Below are 21,115 nucleotides of genomic sequence, written 5' to 3'. Positions count from 1 at the left end.
TTTCTTTCTTTCTCTCTTTCTTTCTTTCTCTCTTTCTTTCTTTCTCTCTTTCTCTCTTTCTTTCTTTCTTTCTTTCTCTCTTTCTTTCTTTCTTTCTCTCTCTCTTTCTCTCTCTCTCTCTCTCTCTCTCTCTTTCTTTCTTTCTTTCTTTTCGTTTCTTTTTTTTTTTTGCACAACACAAAAGCTCCCAGAATGAATAGAACGTATTTGATAATGTTATCGCGGGCAGCATTTTGAATGTTACCTGGACGCTGGACGCCAGTGGTTTCTTGTTGAATGAAGACAGGGGTACTCTCTAGATTTTCCTCCACAGCAAAAATAGTGATGTTATATTGAACCCCAGGTTGCAAGTCACTAAGAGTTACAGAATCAGCAGTTTCTGGGAGATTGAGCTCTGTGCTGCTTCCTTCAACCGATGGGGAATAGACTATTCTATAACCTGTAAGGCAAAAAAAAAAAGTGATGCATCTTTTCCTTAAGAAAACACTTATTTGATAACTTTTTCCTAACTGAAGAGGTCATAGCTCCTTCTATTATTATAGGCTCTTGGTGGGCAGGGACTGTGCCTTTGAAGTCTCAGTGCTCAACACAGTACATATAGTTAGGGCTTAAAAAGTATTTGCTGAATTGAACTGAATCCATGTAATGGTGACATTTGCAAAAATGACCACCTGCTGCTGCATTTTAACATAAGGATAAATCAGACACCAAAAAGGATAGAATTCTAAAAGAAAGACACTAAAGAATTTTAAAATATACTTTTTTTTAAGACAGGAAATTTCAATGGTATAGAAACTCCCTATATCAATGCAGACCTGCAATTTCTAGCCTGAAGATTAGGGTACTAAGAAGTGAAGTTTCTTGTCCAGGTCAACATGTGTCAGGGTAGGGCTGGACCCCAAATCTTCCTGACTCTGAGGCTAGTTCTTTATTCTCTACACAATAACTCTCAAAATACACCGTATAAAGGTTCATGTACAATCATAAATGCCTAAAGACATAGTAGGGCTAAAGATTTTGCAACAAATAGTTATATTCAGTGAGCTTGGAATAATTCATTATATGAAGGGAGAAGTGATTGTAAGGTTCTTAAGGCCAGGGATTGTTATTATATTCCCAGCCCTTACACACAGTAGGTGCTTTAAAAAATGTTTGTTGATCATGGTGGGTTGAAATAGTAAAAGGAGAATCCCCTTTTTATTCTTTTTCCACAGCTTTCCTTTGAACTAGGCCTTTAGGGGAATTACTGCTTTAAAACAGTCTAGAAAGCTACATTGAGGAAAAATCAGAAATATTCTAAATAGCATGTGGAAGGTTTTGTAAACAGCAATTGTAAACAGTTTTGCTTTGTCACTATCTGGTTTTTCATACTTATGTATATGGTTGCTATGCAAGATCTTACATTTGGAATATGTGTTTATATGTAGTTTGATGTGTGTGTGTGTGTGTGTGTGTGAACTGCAAGAGACATGAGCTATGTCAGATAAATTATAAGACTTACACTTCTCATCACTTTTTTTGTTGCATATAATCACATTTTCAGCAAAACTCTGAATTGTTAAAATACCTGCTTGACCCTGGTTCAAAATTTGCTCTCCACTGCCCCCTTCTCCCCCCAATATAAGAAGAAACCCTTCCAGCCAAAGGCAGAGGAGAGTAAACCAACCTGTGATGGGTGCCTGTGGTCTGCTCCAGCGAATAACGATTGAAGTGTCATCTACTCTGTCCACTGCAGGGTCAGGAGGAGCATCAGGTGCTGATAAATAAAAGGAACAAAGAAGAAATAAGAGAAACATCCTCAAAATCAGAGATTATGTTTTACAGAAAAAGTCTCAGGTATTTGTGAAGTGTAAACACACCTGTTGTCTGGGAGGTAGACAGGATCAGATTTTGTTCTCCTTCTTCCGAGATCTGATAGACATTTACAATGTATTTGCGTCCAGGAAGCAAGTCAGGGATGTTAACAGAAGTGGCTGTGCTTGGAAGATCTTGGAAAAGAAAAATCAAATTTACTAAGCAGATTCTATTCAAGAGCAAAGATAGCGTCCTGTCCCAAAGCAACCTTCCCTCCCATAAGACTGGTCAATATTGATGTTTGTAGAAGGTAAGGTGGCAAAATTCTTTTTACTCCCATTACTCTGATAATTTTTTAAATTGCAAGACTGAATCATAGGGATAAATTACCTAGATAATGTAACGAACAGCAGAGCTGGGATAGAACCAGAAATCTCCAGCATAGGAAATGATATAATTTTCCCCTAGAATAGGAGTTTCCAATGTGTGTGTGTGTGTGTGTGTGTGTGTGTGTGTGTGTGTGTGTGAGCGCACGTGCGCGCATGCATGTGTCTGTATCATAGACCCTTTGGCTATCTGATGAAGCCTTCTCTAGGAATATTTTTGAATGCATAAAATAAAATACATAGGATTACAAAAGGAACTAATTAGATAGAAACATAGTTATCAAGTTACTAAAAAAAAAAGTTCATGGACCCCAAGTTAAGAATCATTGCTCTAGAATGTTTTGCCATTTCATTTCATCCCACAACCATCCCATGTTCCCTAGAAAGTCCTCTTCCAAGTCATGACTGACTCCCCAGTTGGGTTTTTAAGTTGAGTAGTTTAGACACTAGTTCTTAAACTAGTTCATGGAACCAGAAGAATTCTCCAGATGTCATGTGTGCACTAACTCAATAAACCCTATTGAAAGAATAAATGAATCAATGAATTAGAGAGGCCCAAAGTGCCATGGTAATGCTGAAATAGTTCCCGACCTGGTTGGGGATAAGGATTTCCAGAACTTTAGTGGGAAAATGCTGTCTATGCATGTGTGTCCATCTGTCTCTCTCTGTATGATTGTGATTGCCATATTTGTGAAGATCAGGTAAGTCTCTGGGTGGTGCATCTATGGATGTCTACAGTGCTATGATCCCCTTTTATCAGTTCAGAGACATACAAGAGTTAGCACAGTCTGTCTAATGGCATTTAGTGGATTCGTCAACGAAAGATTAAACTCAGAAAAGCATGAGGCAAAATGGCACTTGGGATAAGGAAGGAGATATTGAAATAGTTCACAGATCAAAAAAAAAAAACCCAAAACCAAAAAACAGCAATCAACTTTCAAAGCCACAGATTAGAAGCATAGGGTGCACCAGGGCTCATCAAATCCTCTAAAATGACAAAAAAGTTCTTCGGCTTCTTGCAAATGAATGTCACTGAACATAAGGAGGACTATGGAAATACGCACATGTATCAGAATTAACTCAGCATCACTATGAGAAGAAGCCAATGTCTTCATTTGTGTAAGCAAAACAGCAATTCAGACTATGTTATCAACAATTTCAAAGTCATACCTGTGTCCTCTCCCAAGCCCTTTAGGGACCAAACCCCCAAGTAATAGAATGAGTCAAAAGTAAACTTACCAAGATATTGTGGCTCATCTCCCTCCTCACTCAGCTCATACTCCACCCGGAATCCAGAGACAGTGTCAGAGGCTGAGACCCACGAAACCACAAAGCTGCTGGCTGTAATTTCCGTGACAGATTCCGAAGTTGTGACAACAGGAGAAAATGGCGTTGTCTCGCCTGTGACTGTGTTGGCTAGATAGCACAGAAAGGAAACAGGCTATGCATTAAAGAATACCTAACCTTTCTGGTTCCCCCAGAATTTTTTCTCCCTCTCCATCCCCAGGGAAAACAATGCTGAAGAATATCTTGGTGAGAGTCCATTTCCCAAAGCTTTGGGCCAAAGTCACACAGGCTGGAGTAACTTACAGGTGCTGGTGGTTGTGAAGTCAAAGCGAGTGACTTCCTTGTGTCCGGACTGTTGTATACTGATAAGCTGTCCCTCATAAATCACACCGGGCCGTAGACCTTTGATTGTGTAAGAATTTAAGTGACCAGGAATAGCAGCCTCTTTCCAACGACCTGGAGAATTTTTCTTTAAGACAAAAAAGTTTTGCAATTATAGTGTTTAGAATCTCTTGTTTCCCTCAAAATTCTACTAAGGTGACATCTTCTACATTTTCTTTCCTGATCTCCCCCAGTTGCTAGTGTTCTTCCTCTTAAAAATGTGCCTTATATTTAGCCTAAGTATTCATTGACATGGTGTTGCCTCTGATAGAATGTAAGTTTCTTGAGGGCAAAAATAATTTCACTTTCTGTGGTTATCTTTATCCCATGTTTCCTTGCTCCAGCCTCCTCCTTCAATGAGGCACTCCAGCTCCCACCTTGTGGTCCTGGGTTTCTGATTGGTGAGAGTTCTCTTATCTAGGCCAGAGTCAGATTCACCTTGCTTCTTTCTAGCCACCACCATCCGTTGCTGCCAGTATATACCCTTCCTATATTTGTCCCAATTTAGGACTCTTACTTTTTGTCTTTGTATCTTTAGTGTCTCACACACAGCAAGCATTTAATAAATATGTATCCTTCCTTCCCTTTCTCCTTCACTCCTTCCCTTCCTTCCTTCCTCTAATTAATTCTATTCTTGTTCTTGTATCTTGAGTACCCAGCATAGTGCCCAGCACATGATAGGAGCTTAGTAAATGGTTGTTGATTAACTAACTGAATACATGCAAGTGTACAGGGATACAACCATGAACTATATTCTAAAATCTCTAATGAAAAGCTTCAGGCCCATCCCCTTCTATGAAGATTATTACCAAAATGATCCTTAGAACAGGAAGGGGGGTGGCAACTGCAACAAGGGCACTTTCATTTTTGTTAGGCTATTTATTTTAATTCAGAAACTTAATATGACTGTTAATATGATACTATTATAATATAATACTGTTAATAAACTTAATATGTCTGTTTTGACTTGGTTAATTTATCTCATGCTTGATATCAACACTACTAAAACAGAAATCTTTTATTTTGAGATTAAAGTGACCAAAATATTCCAATTTATTTTCTTTTAAGTTGGCAAGACCCAAAGCAGTTCTTTTGCTTTGAAGGGGAAAGGGGTGGAGAAATAGAGGGTCTACCTAGCTTTGAAAAGCAGTTGTCTTTATGAGACATGCTTCTGGGGTCATCATGAACCAGGTTCATTTGAACTAGTTCAAAGGCAATGAATAGTCCCAGCAAGAAGTGGCTAGCCGACTTTGGACATGTCTATAGAAGAAAGTGAGCGATTCCTGTTTATTTAATCCTTTGCTGCTGTTTACACATCCATATGCTGCCCAGCTTCATTCATGTGGTATTGACCACACAAATCAGAGCTGGGAGATAGATGTGGAGTGTGGAACCAGTCTTATTAAAACAGGAGGACATTTGAATATGTGCAACTAAACCAGCCTTGGCAGGCCAAAAAATTTTTTGAAATGCCTAAAAACGGAAGAACTCTGACCAAATCAGCCGGTATATAAATACCTCAAATATTCACATATCCAAATTAGTTGAATAATTGGAAATAAACACAGCCTTCTTCAATCTTAAAGTTTAGCTCACTTTTGATTTTCAAAAGCAAAAAACATAGCTTCAACCAGGCATTTCTACAGCGTAACTTCCATCACCTTAAATTCGAACACCTCTCCCGTCAATGTTGTACCTTAAATTCAAAGACCTCTCCCATCAATGGTGTGTCTTTGCTGGTGAGTAAGTATAGGGAGAAAAGACTGAAAAATGAGCTACCAGTTGGTTCAAGGGGAGAAATGTTCACCTTTTCTTTGTCATCCAAGATCTGTTTCAAAGTTATTAAAATTGTAGCTCTTGGAAAAGCCTTCCAATTTTAAAAAATGCTCTAGAAATTGCTTGCTTTTATACCTAGTTAACTCAACCAGGGTTCTAATGTTTGAGAAACTGTCACAGTCAAAAGTCCATATGTGGAATAAATACACTAAAACATCCAGAAATGGTTCCACAAAGAAATGAAACAATAAGCTGGTTAAAGTAAGATTTAAAAACTTAGCAATATCTGAAAACAACAACAACAACAGCAAATTACTCCAGAGGATGATGCAGTGGATAGGAAACCTGGACTCCAGTACCCACTCTTTCATTACTTAGTCATATGCCAAACTTCAGTTTCCTCATGTATGTAACGAACAGGTTGGAGCTAGATAATTTCTAAGGTTCCTTCTGGCTCTAATGTTCTGTGATCTTCAAAGTTCTTTCAAATTCCAAATTCCAAAAGGCTATTGACACTGAGATGTTTGGATAAGTGAAGAAAAGGTATGTCTCCAACAAGTCCTTTTATTTCTCTAAAATTCTATTTTATATTTTATTTCCCTAAAAGGGTTAAATGTAACATGAGGAGAAAGTAAAAGTTGTCATTTAAATGTTTTAGCATGTTGGAATTGAAAACAAAGAAAATAGCTTTGGCCTCTATGACTGCCTACCTACTGGCTTAGAGTTTTGAAAAGGAAACACAACCCTTGGATGGTATAGTAATTAGGGCACTCCTAAGAGATAATGGAACTCAGAGTTGACTTTCAGTGGACTTTCTTTATTCACCCACTATGTCTACCTATTCTTCACAAAACCAACTATTGTTACCTTTTTCTCCATCATCAGAACAAGTCACAATTGTTTCCCTTCTCCGCTCCACATATCTTCATATTGAGATAGGCAAAAGTTCAGATCAGAATCTCAAGCTTTTAAATGTGGCCTTTCTCAATCTCCTTCTACCCCAACCCCAACTCCACCCCTCTGCTAGTACCTTCTCTTTAAGAGTATTTTCCATTTACAATGTATATTTTTTCAGAATGTACTTTTTTTTTTTGCTTGTAAGCTCCCCTGTTAAAATATGAGCTCTTTGAATGAGGGATCATATTTTTCATCTTTCTTTACACCTTCAGCACTTTGCACAGTACCTGGCACATGGTAAGTGCTTAATAAATCCTTGTTGGCCAACTAATTACCCAAAGGATGATCTCCTTTTGTCTAAGTGTGGAGATTCTGACACACCCTCTTTTTATTTTTATTGCTACATGAGATTTCAGGATGAAAAAAGTATAGTTGAAAGTCCAGTGGACATTAGGACAATTAGGTTCATTTCTGCCACAAGCAAGATGCATAAATTTGGGCAAATTAGTTAACATCAATGAGCCTCAGTTTCATTTTCTATAAAATGAAGGGTTTGGGTTGATGACTTAAAAGTCTCGCTAGCTCTAAATTCTATGAATCTATGAAAAGTCTTACCCTTCTATTTATACTAAGGAAGAAATGATTCTCTCTGTCTCTCTTTCTCTTAGCATCACTACTACTAAGTCCATTCAAAAAATCTTACCCAATTCCATGAAATGCCATAAATAGAGAAAAAGTTACCAGTCTGGAATTCTCAATTTTCGTGTTAGTTTGATTGTCCATTGATGGGTTGATCGCTAAGCAATCAAATGGATCATGAATGGTCAACCAAAGTTGGTTGACTCAATAACTAAAGGAACTAGAACACATTAAAATGAACACAGTGAGTATTCCACGATTAATCCACTAAATGCCTTGATGATAGTGCAAACTCTTAAATTGTTCATTGGTGCCAGATAAATATGGTCCCAGGTTCCTGGATATAGTACTTACAGGCTTCCATCTGAGAATGTACTTGGAAATATGAGATGGTTCAGGTGCATTCCACTGGATAGGATGAGAGTTTGGCTGACTGGGATTTTCAGTGATGATTACTTGGACTGGACCAGTTGCACCTGAAAAATGAATAGTTGGCATTTTAATATCCTCAGAATTCAGAATTCATGCCCTCAAACTTAATAGTCAATAGGTATGACATGATTTCTCCACTAAAGTCCTACTCTGATATCTCATCAATAGACAGGGGTGACTCTGGTTCTTAAAGATTATAACAACAGAATGCAAGCCCTGGAAGCTTCTACCAAGCCAGATAAGACTACAATTATGGACTGAATAATGAATTGTGAGCATCCTTTCACCTGAGAACCAGTCTACCTAAATTTGAAGAGGTTCATCCCCAGGAGTTTGGCCACCAGGCAGTTTTTTGAGTTGTTTCAACTCATGAAATTGTCTGGTCAGGTATGGAAGGTGCTGTGATTTGCCTCAGTGAAGGTAGTACCCACATTAATGAAATCACAAATGTCTTAAAGTATATTCTAGTTAAAGACTTGCTTTTATGAGTTGCCCTGAATTATTGCCTCTAAGTAAGTGATGTGTGTGTGTGTGCTTGTGTTTGAATTTTCAGGGTTTTCTATTTTAAAATAGTTCAATAAATACTTTTAAAAATATTAAGCCTTGAAATCAAGGCAGTCTCACTTTAGCCAGCAAAGGATTACTCTTAGCATGAAAAATATAGCCATAGTAAGTCTACTAATTTGCTAATTATTATACCTTATAGTGTTATTACTATGTTTTAATTCTATAGACATGTAGTTGTTTAGTCAAATATACCATGAAAAAAGTTTGTGAGAAAATGGTGAAACATTATTAAGACATTCTAGCACAAACTATGCCAAAAAAGTATAAATTACACATAAACATATTTTGGAATGTAGTAGAATCTTGGACAAGAAGAATAGGGCAAGAATGAAAGACTTAGCCCTACTTCGAAACCTTCTAAACAGTCTGCAATTCACGTTGCAAGAAGGCCAGATCTCATTTTTCTTCCTAAAAAACACATCCTCAAATTAAACCAGTTCACTGTTCAAATAATGAAAGATTTGTCCCTCACTCCCCCAATCCAGAAAGCAATTAGTAACTCTCCAAATCAACCTGTAAAATATATGGCAAATGGGATAGCCTCTAAGTCTTATTGGACATGGCTAGTAAAACAAATGAGAAAAACATTAAGGATCCCATTTGAATAAATCTGAAATTTAGGGAGGGTAAGTCAATTTTTTAGAGTGCTTACATCCCTAAATGGAGAAAAGGACCATCTGGAACATACATGCTTACAAATCAGAATATTGCATACCATCTTTTTTCATGTTCCAGCTTTAGTGAACCTAAAAGTCATTAAGACAAAACTGAAAAACCCTAATCCATTAACCTTTTCCAGAAGGTTTTTTCCCCTTCGTCAAATACAGAAAAAATATGGATGTTTAATGAAGAAACTTCACCGGCTTAATGACAGGTTTAAGTTGTCTGAAAACACCAAAAAAGAGAGTCTTCATTTTCCACCTTAATTGTTATTTTAGCTGTTATGGTCTTTTTATACCCAAAGTTTCCTTTAATTCCCTGTCAGAACAAACATACAACTTGCAGACCTGTATGAACTCAGAAATCCACAAAAACAAATCCACCCCCCAATTTGGGAAGAATTCCAAGCTGTTTGACGACCAAAAGCTGCAGTTCTCTCATCTGTATTTTCATAATATTCACACACTTCCTAACCATTCAGCTACCAAAAGTAGGGCAGCAAAATCCTTGGTTTCCCAGTGTAAGAGGTACAGAGTACCATAGTACCATAGCATAGCAAGATGATTTCTTAAGTCATTTGGAAGTTGTCAATGGAGCCAAGCAGAGGCCCTAAGGAACACCAGGCAAAGAACGCTAAGCAGGAATTCAGTTTGCTTCCTTGTCCAAGAAGCAGGTTTATCAGAAATGACTCATTACTTAAGGAAGGAAGTCAAAACTTTATCCATGCTTGTTGAATGAAGGAATGCATCTAAAAACACCAGGAAGAACAGACTTTTCATGTAGAATTGTAAAGGTGTGAGCATTTGAGAGGGCTAGGAATGTTTTTATATTACATTAATATCATTGATATCTGGGAATCAAACACAGCATGCCAACACATTACTTGTGTTTGGCACTCATGTTGTTTAAATGCCAAGAATTTGAACTACTATTAGTGGATTTCTGGTCCCCTTTTTGCCACTGAAATTCAGTACAACTGACTTTCTCTTCCAACTGTGAATCAAATGGTTGGCATGCCTGCCATGTGTATTTGCTTTGGGATTTAAAAAGGGAAAAGAAAAGTAACCAGAATGTTTTCCCCCAGTGTTATTTCCCCTTCTGCTTCCTGGCCCTCAGCCAAGCTTGACCAAGCTACTATAGCCAAATTCAGGCTTTGGTGAGGAAGGCAAGAAAAGCAACTGAAGGGCAGCTAGGTGGTGCAGTGGACAGAGCTCTGGCCTTGGAGTCAGGAGGACCTGAGTTCAAATCCGGCCTCAGACACTTACTAGCTGTGTGACCCTGGGCAAGTCACTTAACCCTGATCACCAAGAAAAGCAAATGAAAAGAGAAAGAGGATGAAAAGGTAGGTTTAGAGTGTAAACTCCTTTGGACTCCTGGTTTCTAGTCTTTCTCCTTTTTAATACTTCCCCTGAATAATTTTCTTAGAACACAAGTCTGACCATGCCATTCTCCTACTCCAGATTCTCCAGTGGCTCTTTATTTCCTCTAGGACTGAAAAACAAGCCCCACAACTTAGCATTTAAAGCTTTTTTTTTTTTTAAGGCAATAGGGGTTAAGTGACTTGCCCAGGGTCCCAAATATCTGAGGTCAAATTTGAACTCAGGTGTTCCTGACTCTAGGGCCAGTACTCTATCTACTGCACCACCTTCCCAAGGTTATTTCATTTTATTCTCCCTGATGCAGCTCCAGCCAAAATAGTTTATCTGTTTCCTGAGCTGAGTATTCCATATTTCACCTCTGTACCTTTGTACAGGCTGTCCTGGAATGCTCAGCCTTCTCAAATTTATTACCTGGCATCCTTGAAGAATCATCTCTTGTATCACCTCCTATAGGAAGCCTTTCCTGATTGTCCCAGTTTTTACCAATATCTCCCTCTTCAAATAATCATGTATGTACCAATGTATTTATACATTTTATGTCACCAGGAGAATGTAAGCACCTTGAAGGCTGGGTTATTTATTTTTTTTTGTTGGCTTTTTTTATTTTTGTATTCCCAGCACATAGCATTGTTTTCTACATATAGTATGCTTTTTCATTATTGGATTTAATTAGAAAAAAGGATGGAAGGGCCTCAAAGGATTCATGCCCACTCAAAAGTGAAGGATCAGAACTGCAGCCACCCCAAGATTTTGGTGCTCTCCCTACCTCAGACATTGGCCTGGATTTTATTTTATTTGCAATTATATGGGCAAATGCACCTTAAATCAGATTTTACACCTACCAAATTAAGGAGAGAATAGATCCTCAATTATCCAAATTACTTATCAACTATTTCCATTAATCTCCTTCTCTGATCGTTATCACGGCATGGAGATGGCTCTGAATGTCTTCCAGGTTGTGCCATGAGTACAAGCTTTAGTAAGTCTGAGCAGCTAGGAACTCTCCTACTATAAACCCAATGTCACACTATGTAGCCATCATGTGAGGACCAGCCCAGGTATGCTCAGACAGGCTCACAACCAGAAGGGTGGCCACCAAGGGATGATTTATTTTTTGTGGTCACATCACTTCATGAAAACCATTTACTGAAGTGGGCTACAGTTGTAAACTATCTCAATGGAAGCAGTACCCACACTGGTGCAATTACAGATGATCTTAAGTTCAAGTCAATGCTTACCCCAAAAGCCAACCAAATTCTCCTTTTAATGTTCTAATACTGCTCTGTGCTTTATACTGCACAAGATCTAGGGTGTGGGATGCCTGGTGGTGTGTGTAGGGCTGAATCATGTAGGTTTTTATGGTTATCTTCATGAGTTATATTATTTGCTGTAAGGTGTTAAAAGATGAATGCCAGTCTATTCACCTAACCATCTTGCCTTTGCTGTTACTAGCTGTTACTTGCATTATGCTAAATGACTGGATGTTTTTTAATTAGTGAAATCTCTCCATTGTAAGCCATATTAAAAAAATAAACAAACAAAAAAAAAAAACCTTTCATGGATTGTACTGACCTTCTAGGTTCTGATCAACAAAACTATTAAGATATGAGAAATTTGTCCGTTTTTACAAATTGTTCAAATAAAAACCCACAGAGGTGACCCAGGAGAAGTTAAACATTCACAAGTCTTCTACCCAGGTTTTTTTTTTTTCTCCCGTTACAAAATCTCCCTCTTTAATTTGCTTATTTACTTCTTATTTACACACCAAATGTCCCTTATCTTCCTTTGGTTTGTTCACAAGAGGGCCAAACAGAATTCTTCAAAGGGAGCAAGCTCAGAGATAATTTGTTACAGGAATTTGTGCTTTGTTTGCAATTCTATTTCTTTTACAATCCTAACAGGAACTTTCTGTGAAGAATGGAAGCTCCCTGAAGTCATGATCTGTGTCATTGATCTCTGCGCCTATTACAGCACCCTACATATAATAGCTACTTAATTTATCCATCTCCTTTCTCTACCTACTTATCTCTCTCGGTCTGTCTGTGTTCATCCATCTGTCCGGCCATCTATCCATCTATCTTTTTTCCTATTGTGCCCAACCTGCCTTGATATACTGGGTTACCTTAGAATAGGGAGATAAACTGAATACCTATGTGCACATACACTCAGCAACATAGGTAAGGGCAAAAGGCAACTTGCTGCCATGTCTCTGTCTTTTATGGTCCATAAAATGCTTGCTGTCATCTTCTAGAATGGAGAAATGTCATTTTAATGGGTCTCCAGTGTGGTAATTTCTTCCTCATTTATGGTTCCATATCTTCACCATTTTTACTTCAATCTATGGAAACCTACAGGCAACTATGAGGAAAAGTACATTTTCCCCACCTCTGGTGGTTTTACAAAACCATTACAATAGACTGTAGGACTATACTACTAACAATATCTTTTTTTTTATGATTTGTGTGGTAATAAACAAATACAGTTTTCTTCTGAGGTTGAGCAAGGTATAGAGGCAAGAGCACTGTGACAATTTGAGAGATCTGGATCCTAATCATGGCTCTCCCACTACCTTGTTGTGTGACCTTAGGTCAATCACCTTATGTCCCTGAGCCTCAGTTTCTCCAACTGTAAAATGATAGATTTGGAAGTAATCTTTGGTAAGTTACTTAACCTCTCTGGTCACTATCTGTAAAATGGGAGTGAAGGGGGTTGCTCTACCTGATCCCTGAGGTCTCATCGAACTTTAAATCTATGATAACATGAATCAATGGCCTATAAGGTACCTTGTAACTCTAGCAATCTAAGAGATTATTCTGCAAAAAAAGGATTAGAGATTGAAAAGGGATCTTGGAGATCACCTCGCCTACACTTTTTATTTTACAGATGAGCAAATTAAGGTTCAGAGAAGGTTAAATGACTCGACCGAGACAAACAGTTAGTTACAGAGTTGAAATTTTAACCTAAGTCCTACTAAATTCAATAATCTTTCCATGGCATATATACTTTCAAAGATATATGAGCATATTTGGGTATTTACTATTTTCACCATGATAAAAGACTATATTTTTCAAGCCCACATCACTTTTGTATTTAGACTTAAAGAAATATTATGAAATGAATCACTAGTCTGTAGAAAATCATAGGAAATCTCTGTCAGATTTTATATTTAGCAAATTAAGGAGACAATAGACCCTCAATTATCCAAATTACTTATCTGTTGTTATGATTAAAGCAGTTCCCTGGATAGAAGTAAGTTAAGACTGGCCTTATCCCATGCCACGCCTTACAAAGCACATATTTAACAGTCTCTGATGTACTTGGGAGCCCAGGAAAGGAGCGGGTCTCCTTGCCTCCCATTGTATGTGGTAATGCCACATGGTCACTATTTAGAGTCACAATGCTTTCCATAAAGTTGTGCTTAATGAATAGTTGATGAATTCTTTTTAAAAAAATGAAATCATTGAATTTCAGAGCTTGAAGAGATTTTAGAAGTTATTCCATCTAACCCCTCATTTTCCACATGAAGAAAATGAAGCTCAGAAATATGAAGCAATTAATTCAAAGGTCACACAGCCAAAGCTGAGAGTAGGATACAGCTTTTCTGACTCAATTCTACATTGCCTCCTTCATATTTTACAGCACACTCAATTCATCATTAAGGAAGGTTTTTAATTACTTTAATCTCCTTTTCTTCATGCATTTCATGTCCTCCAAAATTTCCTGTTGCCCAGCATAAGATGTTCAAAAATACTCTTGTTCAATTCTACTATATTAACATCAAAGTGAATTTAAATGGGAATGAGAAATTTTGGTCTTGATACCATAATTCATGAGGCTTTATTATACTTCTGTATTAACCACTAAAGAGCAAAAGAAGGTTCAAACATAAGTCTCGGAGAAATCGGCCTAAGAAGGTTGGTTGTGCCTTATGTCTCTCTCTCCCAACAAAGACCCAAATTAGCTGTAGTAAACCATTTGAGGGCAGACGGAACTGCCCAGGTTACTCAAATACTGACTGATCGTGGGTACTTTGACCCAGATTTCATCAGGTCAAACTGAGAAATATTTGTTTCTCAGAGGAGAATTAGGTAGGAACTGCAATCAAAAATGTGGGCTGTCATAGACTGCCTGCTTTATATGTAATTGTAATTAAACTATTTAGAAAATTGTCCTTATTGACTGGTATGATATCTGAACCCTTTACTTCTGAGAAATGTTAGTTTGTGGAATCTGACTGTATAACTCTAAAGTAGTGAAGATTTTGCTTTAAAATACAATAGAAATGATTGATTCGAATGGAATTTTTACATGGCGAAAACCTAAACTATACAGAGACATGTTTTTGTAGCTTTCAATAACCTTAGCTACCAGGGAAACATCACTCTGGAATCATGCTGGTTGATAATTAGTTATTTTGTGAAGTAACAAGGAACTGTATGGTCTTGTGGAAGGAGCATTGAATATAAAGTCAGAGGGCCCATAGTTACTATGTGACTTTGGGTAAGTCATTGAACCTCTTGGGGGGCTGAGTTTCCTGATCTCTGAAATGAAAGAGTTCATTATAGCTCTAACCTTATTTTATGATTTCAAGATTAAGAAGTTCATTTAAAGACAGTGATATGACAGCAGTAGTGTTGGTTTTGGAATAACAGTTTCTGGATTCAAATCTTCTATTTACTACCTCTATAACCCTAGGAAAGACAGTAACTTCTCTGGGCCTCAGTTTCCTCATATGTAAAATGGGTAGATTATACTACAAGACGTCTGAGGTCCCTTCAGGCTCTCAATCTATAAAAATATATTACAGGATAGGTAATTTTCTTTTACTTGCACAGACTGACATTTGTAATAACACTGTTACTAATGAGTCTTACCTGGATATGCCTGCAAAGGTTGGCAATGCCACTCTCCAATGCCCCGGCCATAACAGTAGCACTGATATCTAACAGCATGAACATATTTCTCCCATGAATCCCCAATCTGGTAGAAGGTACGGGTTTCTGAATCCTGGCATTGGTCTAAAATATGAAGAGGTAAAAGAATCAACACTACATGTCTTTGCTCATAATGTTTTCCAAGACCAAAGACCAATGTTAAACTTTAAACATACTGCATTATACATTCAAATTTTGAATTTAAAACTGGTAACTTCCTATCTTAATTCAACTTTTCTTTAAATTAAAAAACTATTTGTGTACCTCAAAATACATAAAAGTCTTTCTTGCACAGTCATGCTAAAAAAAAGTTGCTTGTATTCTTTGGTGGTTATTTATTACTAAACATAAGCCTCTTAGGGGCAGGTACTGTTTTTTATTTTGTCTTTATGTGCTCAGGGCTTTTTCCAATGAAAATGAATTTTATCTCATTATTACAATATGCTTACAATTTGAAAATTAAAAGCAAAAGCTTGCAACAACTCCATTCCATATCTTTTCTCCACTCTCCCCTCACCCCCAACATTGACCTCTCCATAAGGTAAACTGAATGACTCAGTTTATTAACTTTGTGGTGCTTGCCAAACACCTTCCCAGAATACCTTATAAGCCCCTCTTTTGGGTTTAGCAATCTCAGATCAAACAAACTGATCTTATTACCAGATCAGGGTTTGTTTTGTTAGTTAGAAAACACTGAGGGCTGCCTCTTCCACTAAGGAAACATGGGCTTATGCTCTAAGAAGCCAACGAATATAATTCTTCTAAGTCTCAGTGTTCTCTCTGCGAAACATTTTGGGGATGATATGTAAAAATAAAAAGCTTGAAGAAAATACGTATTTTTTTAAAAATCCCTTTAAAGTGCTGTGCAAATCATTACAATGGACAGCCAAGTAAAACAGATTTTTTTTTTCTGAAGGCAAAGGTTGATTGGCATAATTTTTGCTTTTTTTTTCTTATTCAGGAGACTATAAAATAATCAGTCAAGGAAAGAAAGCACAATTTTGGGCCACAGGTTTCCAGTGCCCCAACTAGGCAATTCTACTACTCATACAATAGGGCCTTGATATGTAAAAGTGTACTTAGTTCCTAATTATTAATGGCCAACTCAAGACTATTAGTTCTCAGCCATCTACCAATGGCTTCAATCAATTTGAGTCATGTCACATCAAATAATCCATGTAATCTTTCCAAACTCATATTTGGAAGTTGGGTAGTACTTGATTACCACGAGCCCTTTCAATTACTAGATATAATTTTAATTTCTGTCAGAAAACATATATGAGGAAAATCGATAGAATTTAACTTACCAATAGGGTCACATTTCCATCTTCCACGGCCCTGGCCAAAACATGTGCAATTCAGCATGTGACCTTCTTCGTGACGCTTGTGGAATGTATCATTCACATTATAGGTGATACCATCGACGATACATTGATCTGTTGAGGAAATATCAGAAAGGATTTGGTCTGGAGCCAGTATGGCATCATTGGAATCATGAGGATTGGATTCAAGTCCATCCACTGACACCTCTTATTTGTGTCACCCTGGTTAAGTCACTTAACCTCAGTGCTCCTAAGAAATTTTTGGATTATTTGCTAATCCGTGTCTGATTTTGAAACTTCCACTCTTCTACATTGGAATTTCCATTTACTGGTGAAATCATAGGTCTGGAATAGGAAGACTATTATTAAAATAATAATAAAGTTTATACCAAGAGTTCCCTACAATGATGAAATTATAGGTCTAGAACAAGAAGGATATTATTAAAAATAAAGTTTTCACAAGGGAACAATAAAGTTACTATTTCTTAGCGTAAATAACTCCTCCCTCTTATTTAGGTCCCCAACCTACATGGTGGTTTTTTTTACTGGTTTGTGATGAACATGTAAACAGTGACTATTTTTTGGGAAAAACAAAACAAAGAAACAAAAACACCCCTATGTAATATACTTATTTTGTTTTCCTTAGAACCATGTAGATGCAGAGTTAAAATAATGTACATATATGTGAGAAGCATGAAAAAATGTGTGTTTTCTTGTGAAATCTTACTCTTTCACAAATACAATACCCATTTTCTGAAAAAAAAATCTTCCATTTCTCTGTTTCATTTAATTCTCTTCCACAATGATGTGATAGTAAAAGAGACCAGATTTAAAAAAAAAAAAGAGTATGAGAGTGCCTCTATTCTAAAGAGCTAGTATGATGTATGAGAAGGAGCTTTGTTGTATAGAGTCAGAACCTCGAGTTCTAGGCCTGGCTCTGGAAATTCCAAGGTCCAATGTTAATACCATCAGGTACATACTAATACAAAAGGGTACAGAGAGGAAAGACAGTGCTCAGGCCAAAGCCCTTTTTGCCAGGTCATGGATAAAAACAACAGAAACAGTGGACTAAGGGACACAATACTGGTCCTCTGTCTCAAAGCACTAAAAAGATACAAATTTTTAAAAAAATTTTTTTTTCAAAGCACTAAAAAGCTAGGGCTGTTTTTCTAAGCGAGAGATTCTTCATCTATATTCCTTTCCATTTATCTGTTTGAAACTGAATCTTCATCAATGCACTCATGGCAACAGCATAGCCTTTTGTTTTTTCCTTCTCTTTTAGCCTTTACAGTAACTCTACCCCTTTTCTAGACATGATTCCAGTGGTAAAAACTAGCAGGAGGATGATCAAATGTCTGTGTTCTGCCCTTTGAAGTCATTTTTTGGCTCTGTCGAAGTGCTCACACACCAGGGTATCCCAGAATCGCTGAGCCAGCTATGTCATTGGCTGTCTGCCTCGTTCAATTCCCCCAGCGCCATAGACTAGATGAATGGTATTTCAATATAACAGAGCATACCTCTGAGCTGTGAGTATGCCACACAGGTCCATTCCCCACGACCATTTCCTACACACGTGCATCTCATCATATGGCCCATGTCATGCTGTTTATCCCACTGATCTCCAATGCGATACATGACCCCTTCATTGGTGGTGCAGATCTCTTCATGGGCTATTTGGTAAAAAATGAATGACAATCTGAGAAAGACTATAATCTTAAAATAAGAACTTTTTATATTAGAAATAAAAGAGGTGGATTCTTTCTTGTGGATAACATGGAACAGACAAGTAGAATAAAAGCCTCATATATCTTTCTAAGTATAGACACAGATTAGGCTAAGTGGGATTTCTACCTTGGATCTGTAAACCCATGAATGACCTGGTACAGGTCATGGAATCCAATTAGGGTTAAGACTAGGGGAAGGCAAAAAGATAAAGGAGATGTATAGACCTTCTTACTGCTAGTAACCTGTGTGTTGAGAGTACTGATATAGCATTGTTCCTTCTGTATTAATTAGTTCTAACCTAATTAATTCGAGCATAAGTGGAAATTTTATAGGATGATTCATGGCTTCCACAACCAACAGACTCATGACTGGCACTTCCTTGGGACCTAAGTGTTAGATTGGACCCGAATTGAATTAGCTTTCTTCTTTCAATGAATGCATACCAAATGACTTATACAATTCTTGTATTCATTCTTGTAGTTCGTATAGTGAGACTTCAAGCTATGAGCCCTAAAAAGTAGAAAGGAAATATGTTCTAATGCATCAGGACTGAACTGAAGGGCTCCAATGCATGTAGTAGCCCCTTTCTTCCTTCAAGCCAACCAAACTTGCCTCTTCCAACTTGCTATTGTAAAACTCAGATGTGGAACACTAATATAGGATATGCGAGTCAAAGTGATTGCTACAGTCTTCAACACGGTAAAGCAGGTAGGGTTTGTATGTGACTATAATGATGGTTACATTGGTCTAGACATGTGCAAAATATTCAAAGGTACCTTTGCAGAAAAAAAAATATAAAATCCTGCTTCTCAATTTCTATTTCTAAATATTCTTACTTGTTTACTCAGTTCTATGAAAAAACCTTTAATCATATCTTGTAAGTTATATAAAATAAAAACAACCAGACATGTATTTGTTCACACATACAGTGATAATAAAGGACGTTCAAAGTTTTCATACTATATCTCATGTGAACCTCTCAGCATCTCAATGATGTAGGTATTAAGGGTGGACACCATACCCACCACCAGTTTCTAAGGGGAGGACTTCATCTTACCAGCCATAGGACAGAACCCAAACTTCTGATCAGCATCATAGTTGACAGTGGTTCCACACCATTTCATGTTATCTCGCCTTCCCTCTGAGGTACAGTCGGTGTAATTACGGTTATTGTACAAGAATGGGAAGTGACATAAGGCACCGTTGGAGTTGCCGCCTCGAGTCTGAACCAAAACTACAGAGAACGACATAAGAATAGAAAGAAAAAAAGATTGTAATCTTAGACCACAAAAAATTGCTATACAAAGATGCCTCATTCCTAGGACTCTGCCTCAGCCTTAAAGATATTTGATGATATGAAATTTACACATTTATCTTCACCTTCCAACTAGATTTAAATTTCATTATCACTCACATCTACCAAGCAAAGACATTTTAAAATAATAGCTTTGAACAAAGCTCTAACTTTCAAGAAAATTTGCCATTATAAGCAGAAAATGAGCCAAGATATGCAGACATTCTATCTGTTGCACTCTTCAACTTTGTGGATTTTCTATGGATTGCACTACAAATATCTTTAACAGCACCACAATCATAAAGTGCCAAAACAAACAAATTGGAAAGGATTTTTCTTGTAGATACCATTCTCTCAAGGGAATTGGAGGATCTCAAAGTACTGCTTGCTCTTTTAACTTCTGGCTTTAGAGTTGTTAAATGGGCCAGACATCTGAATAAAAATGATACTTCCAAATTGGCCTAAAATAAGTGTATAAATTGAAAGCAAAAAGATGAGCATTGTGCTTGATTTTAGGCACTACATTTTAGGTGGAAGGATATCCTTCAGCTGGAGTATGTCCAGACCCAGTGCCTGCTTGGTACATGGTAGGTGCTCAATAAATGCTCAATGACTGATTAACAGACCAGGATGGTAAAAGGGGAATGAGAACATGGCATCCAAAAACTAGCTGAAAGACCTGGAGATTTTTTTGGCTGGATGAAAGTAGACTTAGGCAGGACATGAGAGTTGTGTTCAAGTATTTAAAAATTTGCCCTGTAGAAGGGCTTGTTCTGCTTGGGAGCAATGGGTAGAAGCAGTCAAGAAGCAGATTTAGACTTGGTGTTCCTAGCAATCAGTGCTTCCTAAAAGTGAAATGGGTTCCCCATCTGGTTCCCCATCTTCACGGATGTCTCTAATCAGAAGCTGGATGACCACTTGTCTGGGACATTGAAGAGAAGAAATTTATTCATCACAATAAGGAGATCTCTGAAGTGTCTTCCAACTCTGAGATTCTATGAGTCTATGTAATTTGAATTTAAAACAGTATCAATTCCATATGAGAAATGAGCAATTCAAAATTTGCTAATTTTTTTTTATTATTTCCCCCTCTACTTTTTAGGAGGCCACTCACTGGTCTGGTCTGTACAGAAAGAATATTTCTGGTCTTGTTCATAATTTGAAGTAGTGCTACACCAGAGATGTCCATCCTGACGACCTTCAGTTGTACAGGAATAGTAAGTCCTGCCATTGTATGTGAATGGTAGGACACATGGTTCTCCATTGGAATTGCCACCATAGGTTTGAGTTACAGCTGCAAAGAAAGCAAAAAAGAGTTGCATCTTAACACAGGAAAGTAACAAGAGACAAGTTACTGCCCTTCAGTTTAAAAAAATTGAGACACTGAGTTTAAGTGATCATCTGCTTAATTTCACATATAACATGATTTTAATAGATAATGCAGAATTTTATGTTGGATTCTACTGCTGCCTTGCTATGATTCCCTTTGTTAAAATGCTAATTACTTCCTGACTGACCCTCACAAGGCATTTGGAGGATATGTCCTTTTGTCTGCAAGAGCACCCTGCAAAAGATTTTTAGTGGAGAGGGATGCTCTTTTTACATGCTTTTTTCATTAAAAAAAAAACACAAAACACATGTT

General features: G+C 37.4%; 1 protein-coding gene across 12 annotated transcripts in view; it reads right to left on the bottom strand.

The window, feature by feature from the left end:
• The window catches only part of FN1 (fibronectin 1), an 83,233-nt gene that overhangs the window by 47,108 nt on the left and 15,010 nt on the right, over positions 1-21,115 (bottom strand). For all 12 annotated transcript variants that reach the window (XM_027873870.1, XM_027873871.1, XM_027873877.1 and 9 more), the window contains exons 8-18: positions 20,588-20,767; positions 19,237-19,413; positions 17,972-18,124; positions 16,440-16,568; positions 15,073-15,216; positions 7,515-7,636; positions 3,771-3,936; positions 3,420-3,596; positions 1,860-1,988; positions 1,667-1,756; positions 245-439 (exon numbers count right to left, since the gene is read on the bottom strand). In XM_027873870.1, the coding sequence (XP_027729671.1) occupies positions 245-439; positions 1,667-1,756; positions 1,860-1,988; positions 3,420-3,596; positions 3,771-3,936; positions 7,515-7,636; positions 15,073-15,216; positions 16,440-16,568; positions 17,972-18,124; positions 19,237-19,413; positions 20,588-20,767 (1,662 nt within the window). The remainder of the gene's footprint in view (positions 1-244; positions 440-1,666; positions 1,757-1,859; positions 1,989-3,419; positions 3,597-3,770; positions 3,937-7,514; positions 7,637-15,072; positions 15,217-16,439; positions 16,569-17,971; positions 18,125-19,236; positions 19,414-20,587; positions 20,768-21,115) is intronic.

Source organism: Vombatus ursinus, unplaced genomic scaffold, assembly GCF_900497805.2.
Source record: "Vombatus ursinus unplaced genomic scaffold, bare-nosed wombat genome assembly UNPS02014802.1, whole genome shotgun sequence".
NCBI lineage: Eukaryota > Metazoa > Chordata > Mammalia > Diprotodontia > Vombatidae > Vombatus > Vombatus ursinus.
The sequence above is the reverse complement of the archived record's forward strand: the minus strand, read 5'-3'. Positions and strand labels throughout refer to the sequence as shown.